The following is an 8,222-nucleotide window of genomic DNA, read 5'->3' as shown; positions in this document are numbered from 1 at the left end:
TCCACACATTTAAGCAATCTCCACCCAGATTCCACACCAATTACATGGGGGGCCTGCTCGACAGCCCTCCTCCTCTCCCCTACCCCACCAAAAATACTTGATTAATGAGAGGGCAGCTTAAAGCCACGGGACTGTGTCTGTCTTTGACGGTCCAGAGGGCTGCCTGGCACCAGCCCCAGCCGACACCCGACCCTCCTCCAGTAATGACCACTGGGCGATGCCTCCCTCTAATTACCAGGCTCAGGGCTTGGCCAGTTATTTAGAGAACCAGTGCCCGCTCCTCTCACAGATACTCGTGAGGCCCAGGCTGCAGGCGCCGTCTGCTGAAAGCCGGCTCCCTGAAGCTGCCACCAACCGGGACTCCACTCTTCGGGACCCCACTCTCCAGGAACCCTTTCTGCTGACCCTGGGCCCAAGCTCGACAGCAGCATGTCGCTTGCACACACAGCTGCAGAATACATGCTCTCAGATGCCCTGCTGCCTGACCACAAGGGCCCCCGCCTCAAAGGACTGCGCCTGGAGCTTCCCCTGGACCGGATGGTCAAGTTCGTAGCCGTGGGCTTCCCCCTGCTGCTGGTGTCACTGGCCTTTGCCCAGGAGTTCTCCTCCGGTAAGTGGCTTCCAAGCCCCAGTGGGCCCTGAAGCAAGACAGCCCCCACAATGTCCAGATCACATGACTCGGGCCGGGCATCACCCAAAAGGCAGATTACGCATCTGTTTAGGATGCCAGCAAAGCTGAGATGCAAAAAAACTGTGAAAGTCATTTCCAAAATTTTGTAATTAAAAATAGCCTTAATTCCAGTATGCTTTAAATCATCACAATAATTAGTTTTATTTTGATTTTCATGTGGACGAGAGACATTAGAATCGTGTCGTCTTTTCAGGACCTCTAAAGGTTTTAATTAGGCTTTAGATAAATCTCTTATCTTCTTGGGGCCTTTTCTTATTCCCCACCTCCTGGATTATTGACTTGAGAACACATTAAGTGCCTGACAGAGCCTGACAGCATGACAGGTGCTCAATAAATCCACTCTTTCATCTTCAAGAACCCCAGCCCTGTGCACAAACATTAACAAATACATATACCCAGTGGTCTAGGTGCTAGATTAACTCAGCCAATCTGCCACCTCTATTAAAGACAACGTGAGCTTTCTCAGAATCGGGATTTGTTTTTCTTAATATTTCTTTAGTTATTTGGCTGTGCCAGGTCTTAGGTGCAGCATGTGAGGTCTAATTCCCTGACCAGGGATTGAACCTGGGCCCCTGTATTGGGAGCACAGAGTCTTAGCCACCAGGCCACCAGGGGAGTCCCTCAGATCTGGGATTTCTGGCTCTCTTTTCTGGTTGTGTAGTGAGCTTCTGACCTTTCCCAGGGAGGTGTGTTAGTCTCACCCTACTTCATTCACCCAGAAAGCTAGGGCCTGGGAAGAAGACAGTGCCTGACAGATACAGAGATGGTCAGAGTTCTGGAAGTGACCCCTGGAAAGCTCTTAACTGATTGTCCCCCAGCTCCCTGTTCCTCCACCCCTACCCAGGGCTGCCTCAAGTTTTGTTCCTGTTTCAGGGTCTCCCATCAGCTGCTTTTGTCCCAGTAACTTCAGCATCCGGCAGGCTGCCTACGTGGACAGTTCCTGCTGGGACTCCCTGGTTCACCACGAACAGGATGAGTCTGGCCACTCCAAGACAAAATCCCTCTGGCCTCACAAGGTAAAGTGGCTGGGGCTCTACCAGCTGGATGGAGGGGGAGGAACTGAGTCATTAAGTTCTCTCCTTGCCTGCCCCTGCCATTTTATTTTGGTCATTCACTTTCATGTTTCAGACATTCTTCAAATATCTGGTCATATTTGCTCACCCGCTTCTATCTGACTGCCTCGGGTTGGAGCAGTCAGTTTAAAGGGATCCCCTTGGGCCATTTCATTAGGAAAACCTCAAATATCAGCTGATAACAGCTGCAGTCTGATATTCTGGACTGGTCAGTTTTCCCAAGAAGAATCAGTCAGTCCCTAACTTGTGCAGATGGGGCAGCAGGCAGTTGGCATCAAGCTTGTCTGCCAACCCTCTTAGAACTCAATTGTGGGTGTCAGCATCCAGTACTTACACAGTTCACTGCCCCCTGCCCCCATTCTCAGTATGGCCCCCTGCCCTCAATGGACCCAAGTGCAGAATCTGTCTGATTTAACATTTCCAAAGAATAAGCCATAAGGGTGGTTGGCTGAGGGCATCATGTTTCAGAAAGGACCTGCGGATCTATTTTCTCAGTATTCCTGTTTCCAGCTCCACTTGCATCCCCACTTTCAGACATATCTGGTTATCTCCCATTCCTGAGCCTTTCTGCTTCTGTGTGTGGTGAAAAGCAGTTTGTGGCCCCCACCTCAACACCGCCTCCTCTCTGCAGGCTGGTACCCTCTATTACACAGCTGCTTCCCAGATTTCAACACTCTGCCACTCTTGTCTCCTCTCCTATTTTCCTTGTCCTTATAGGATTATGGGGGCATCCCTTTATTGTCATTCTAGTGAGGTTTCATGAGGGAGCAGAAGTAATATGTATGTAAAACTTACAGTTTTAAACAGAGGTCACTCATAGCATTTTCTAGTTATGACAATTTACAGCTTATGACAGTTATAACACTTTACACCTCAAAATGCCACAGTTCTGGGACCCAGACAAAACCAGAGATTTTACCAGGGGGGAACGATGGGGGAAGGGATAGTTTAAGAGAGACGTGTACACACTGCTATATTTAAAACGGATAACCGACCAGGACCTACTGTATAGCACAGGGAACTCTGCTCAATGTTATGCGGCAGTCTGGATAGGAGAGGAGTTTAGGAGAGAATGGATACATGTATGTGTATGGCTGAGTCCCTTTGCTGTCCACCTAAAACTATAATGACTTTGTTAATTGGCTATAATCCAATATAAAATAAAAAGTTTAATAAAAAAAAAAAGAGACTTCATAGAAAGAGTTCACGAGGTGTCTGTCTCTGGAAGTATTCAAGCAGGATCTAGACAGTAGCAAGTTCAAAGTACTGCAGCGGGGATCTACATTTCAGAAAAGAATCAAATTGTCAATCATGAAATGTCCTGAGAGCTCTTTAAGCCCATATTCTCTGGCTCCACTTTAAACCTATTGAAACAGAAGCTCTAGGGTGAAGAGTTCATTTTCAAGAAATATAATTTCTTAGACAGGAGTGAAATGTTCCCATTTTTTCTCGTGGCCTAATATGACTTTCTAACCTGTCTCTCATTTAGTTCAAAGAGACACACACAACCAAATATGCACCCTCCCTCTTTTTCTTCAAACTATAGTTTGGAGAAGCTATAGTCAAGTATTTATTAAAGGTGTGTGTTATTTTCTCAGTCATGTCCAACTGTTTATAACCTCATGGACTGTAGCCCGCCAAGCTCCTCCATCCATGGGATTTCCCAGGCAAGAATACTGGAGTGGGTAGCAGTTCCCTTCTCCAGGGGATCTTCCTGACCAGAGATTGAACCCACATCTCCTACTCTGCAGGCAGATTCTTTACCATCTGAGCCACCTGGGAAGCCCATTTATTAAGGGATTAAACTCCAAAATCAAACTGCCTGGATCCAAATCCTGTTCACTCACCTACTAGACACATAACCCTGTGGGGGTTTCTCAACATTTTCAGGCTTCAATTTCTTGGTCTATAAAATAGAAATACTGATAGTACCTGACCCTGAATGAAAAATGCATATTCAGTACCCAGCACACAAGTCCTTAACCAAGTCTCTATAAGTAGAGTTTTTACTGTGTGCAAAATAGTGGGCCTAACCTGTTAGGTGTGGTGAGCGTGAAAAGGAACCATAAGGAAAAAGCCTTCATCTCGGGGAGCAAACATTATAAAGAACAACACCAAATTTATACACACCTCGACACCAGCCTCCACACACAGAGGCCAGACACAGCACCCAGGGAATCCAAGACAGTGCCTGATGTGTAGTTTGGTCTTACCAAGAATCCAGAGAGGAGAAAAAGCCACTGCATGTGGGGGTGGGGAGAGCGGGGGTGGGGGAGGGGTGGTCGGCAGACTACATGGAGGAAATGGGCTCTGACTTCCTCTCTGGAGAGTCTAAATAAAAGTCATGTCAGGGCACTCAGCAGCATTTTGAACGCTAGTGAACTCTGGATGTCTGATGTTAAGAAGCTGCAGTGGTCAGAGCAAGAAAAGTGGAAGATTGAGAATGAGGTGTTCTCCCCTAGACGGCCATAATGACCATGGCCATGACCTCTAGGTGGCTACCCAGGAAAACGTGCATGGGGAGTGGGAACAGGCAGCTAGCACTCTTTCTCTTCCCTTCCTCCCTTCCTTCCAGTCTCTGTCTGTCTGTCTCTCTGTCTCTCTCTACCTTCCCCTTCCGAGGCAGGAATCAGCGAATGACATCCCTCCCTCGGCACGCTCTCTGCAAGGCTGCAAGGTCTGGGCAGCCCTGGGCTGCCCTCCTCAGCTTTCTCTCACCCTGCAGGCCCTCCCCTACTCACTGCTGGCCCTGGCCGTGGCCATGTACCTGCCGGTTCTGCTGTGGCAGTATGCAGCCGTGCCGGCCCTCAGCTCGGACCTGCTGTTCATCATTAGCGAGCTGGACAAGTCCTACAACCGCGCCATCCGCCTGGTGCAGCACATGCTGAAGATCCGACAGGAGAGCTCGGACCCTGATGTGTTCTGGGACGAGCTGGAGAAGTGAGTTGTCTCCTCCACTCCTTTCCGAAAGACTCCGTCGAGCACTAAAATGGTACCTTGCAGGGTAATCTTAAAACTCTCCTCTGTGCCACCCTTCTCTAGAATTCAAAGTACTTAACACATCACCTCATTAACGTGCTATCCTCTCTATACAAGCAGAGGGAAAAGGGGTGTGCTTCCAGTTTACAGGTGAACCCAAAGTGGCACAAAGGGGTTAACCTCTAACAGACCACTTTTTAAAAAATCTCTCCTGAGGATCTTTTAATTATTCATTTATTTTCATTTTTGGCTGCACAGCGAGCGGGCTTCTCATTGCAGTGGTCCTCGTTGCGGAGCACAGGCTCTACGGTGGGCAAGCGAGCTCAGTAGTTGAGGCACAAGGGCTTATTTGCCCCATGGCATGTGGAATCTTCCTGGACCAGGGATCAAACCCATGTCCCCTGCATTGGCAGATAAGATTCTTAACCACTGGACTACTAGAGAAGTCCTAAAAGACCACTTTTTCAGAACCTTGAAAGGCTCCTCCCAGGCCTGCAGGAAAAAAGATCCAAGTTCTCCCAAATATTTTTCCTAGGCCCTCCACACACTGTCATCAACTACTTTGTCAAGCTTCCAAGTAACAGAAACCTTCCACGCCCCCTGGGCAGTCTTCCTTTCTCCCGAACAAGCCATTCATTCATTTAAGCACTCATCTGACATTTATGGAGCACCAGACACAGCTCTGGGTGCTGTGGAGAGATGTGTGTACATGTGCATTGAATGAGGAATGGGTAATATTGTATTGAGGATAACCAGACAACGAATGAGCATAACACACAAATAAATTATATGGTAAAAGATAAGTGGTATAAAGAGAACTGAGCCAGGGTAAGGGATTCAGGAAAACTGGGAGGCGGAGGGAGGCACAGTTTCAATTTGGGTGGTCAGGGCAGGCACAGTTGCGCTAAGATTTGAAACCCTAGTTTGTGCACATTTCTCTCCTCTGAAAAAAGCTCCTCCCCTGTCTAGTTTTCTGAACCCTATCTACCTTTGGAAGATCAATCTAAAACAATACTCTCCATAGATGTTTCTGAATACTCCAGCTCACACCATGGTCTGTCTCCTTTTACAACTGCTGTGGTTTTTATCCATCCTTTTAGCAACAAATCAAGCATTATTTTCATTTCATATTTGCATGTCTCATCCACCCTTTCCCTGAAAGCCAGACTGTAAGCTTCTTCAGAGCAGAGACTGGATTACATATACCTACATACAACTCTCAACAAACACTTGTAAGCACACTTATTTTTATAAAATGAATGAACTGACCTAAAAATCACACACAAAGTAAACAGACTAAAAACTAGAACATGGTAATTTAGAATCCCAGACCTATGCTAATTTAATAAATCAGTGCTTCCTAAGACTCCTGTTTCAGCTTAGAGATTTAGTCTGCCCTGCTGGGAAGAAATTCAGAGTGATTGGTCGTTTATTACTCACTGATCATTCACTGGGTTTACTGCATTGCATTCATAACTTGGAGAATTAAGATACACTCATGGTTATGCTCAAAAAAGACAGATGTTCCTGTGAGCCAAGAATACCATGCTGGATACACAGACTCTGTTACTTCCCCTATGCAGCTCTCAGGATATAGTTTCTTTGTTTTTAATTTTGTTTTAAATTTTATTTATTTATTTGACTGTGCTGTGTCTTGGTTGCGGCACGTGGGATCTAGTTCCCCAGCCGGGGATCGAACCCAGGACCCCTGCATCAGATGCATGGAGTATTAACCACTGGGCAACCAGAGAAGTACATCAGGATATAGGTGATTTTTTTTTGTTGTTGTTGTTGTGCCAGGTCTTCATTGCTGCATGGGCTTTTCTCTAGTTGTGACAAGCAGCAGCAACTCTCTAGTTGTGATGCACAGGCTCCTCACTTCATTGGATTCTCTTGTTGTGGAGAACAGGCTCTAGGGAACATGGGCTTCAGTAGCTGCAACACGTGGGTTCAGTAGTTGCAGCTCCCAGGCTCTAGAACACAGGCTCAGTAGTTGTGGCACAGGGGCTTAGTTGTTCCTCGGCATGTGGGAGCTTCCTAAACCAGGGATTGAACCCATGTCTCTTGCATTGGCAGGTGGATTCTTTACCACTGAGCCACCAGGGAAGCCCCCTAAGGATATAGTTTTAAATGCTTCTTCCTAACCTTGGCCACTTTCTTCCCCTGCCCAGGGCTCGGAAAGAACGGTACTTTGAATTCCCCTTGCTGGAGCGGTACCTGGCCTGTAAGCAGCGCTCACACTCACTAGTGGCCACCTACCTCCTAAGGAATGCCCTCTTGCTCCTCTTCACATCCGCCACCTACCTGTACCTGGGCCACTTTCACCTGGACGTCTTCTTCCAAGAGGAATTCAGCTGTTCCATCAAGACAGGGCTGCTACATGATGAGACCCACATCCCCGACCTCATCACATGCAGGCTGACCTCTTTGTCTGTCTTCCAGATTGTCAGTCTCGCCAGCGTAGCCATCTACACCCTGTTGGTTCCAGTGATACTATACAACCTCACACGGCTCTGCCGGTGGGACAAACGGCTCCTCTCCATCTACGAGATGCTCCCAGCTTTTGATCTCCTCAGCAGAAAAATGCTGGGCTGTCCCATCAATGACCTCAATGTGATCCTACTTTTCCTCCGAGCCAACATCTCTGAGCTCATCTCTTTTAGCTGGTTGAGTGTCCTTTGTGAGCTGAAGGACACAGCCACCCAGAAGCACAACATTGACACCGTGGTTGATTTCATGACTTTATTGGCTGGCTTAGAACCCTCAAAACCTAAACATCTCACCCATGGGATGTGTGATGAAAATCCTTAGTTAAGAAACTGTGAAGCAAGAAGTCCTATGGAAAGTAAAAATCTCTCCCTTTTTCACAAGCCTCATGCACTAATATACAAAAACACCCATGTTAGGATTGCTAAGCTTGGATTTAGCTGAGTCGAACATCCTATATTATGTTATCCCAAAGATGAGAAGATAAAATCATCATATGGAAACATCTGAAAGTTGGAGCTGAAGAGTAAAATATATATATATAAGGTCTAGAGCATAATATGAAGACAAGAACACTGAAACTAGAAGTTTAGACATTGTAAAAAAAGGAGAAAGTTCTATAGGCTATTCATGGAGGCAGGTTTTTCCCACTGTATTTACTCCATGGCCTTTTAGGATAAACAGTTTACCATGCTCTCCTTCAAAGTCTGCCCAGGGTCTCCTCCTTCAAGAAGCCATCCCCATCTCCACGCTCCTCCCCCAACTGAGTGTTGCCATATCATCTGATACCTACCTCTGAGATAAAACTTATTACACTGTATTAATATAGCCCATGTATTTGTGTTTTCCATTTAAATAAGTTACCTAAAGTTTGTGTCATCATAGGCACTAATAAATAAATAGTCTTCTGAATACATAGGGAATAAGAAGCTTTGGGAGGTGTTTTTGCTGTAGTCGGCCTGAAGTTGGGAAAAAATTGAACAAGAGGACTC

The 8,222-nt window shown here is 46.6% G+C and overlaps 1 protein-coding gene across 1 annotated transcript; it reads left to right on the top strand.

The window, feature by feature from the left end:
* Positions 1 to 429: 429 nt before the first annotated feature.
* Positions 430 to 7,554, top strand: PANX3 (pannexin 3). Its single transcript, XM_061157742.1, has 4 exons — positions 430 to 610; positions 1,565 to 1,707; positions 4,490 to 4,704; positions 6,915 to 7,554. The coding sequence occupies exons 1-4, from the start codon at positions 430 to 432 to the stop codon at positions 7,552 to 7,554; spliced, it is 1,179 nt and encodes a 392-aa protein (XP_061013725.1).
* The last annotated feature ends 668 nt before the right edge of the window (positions 7,555 to 8,222 follow it).

The sequence above is a fragment of the Dama dama genome, chromosome 2 (assembly GCF_033118175.1).
Source record: "Dama dama isolate Ldn47 chromosome 2, ASM3311817v1, whole genome shotgun sequence".
NCBI classification, from domain to species: Eukaryota; Metazoa; Chordata; class Mammalia; order Artiodactyla; family Cervidae; genus Dama; species Dama dama.
Note: the sequence above shows the minus strand (reverse complement) of the source record. Positions and strands in the feature narration are given on the sequence as shown.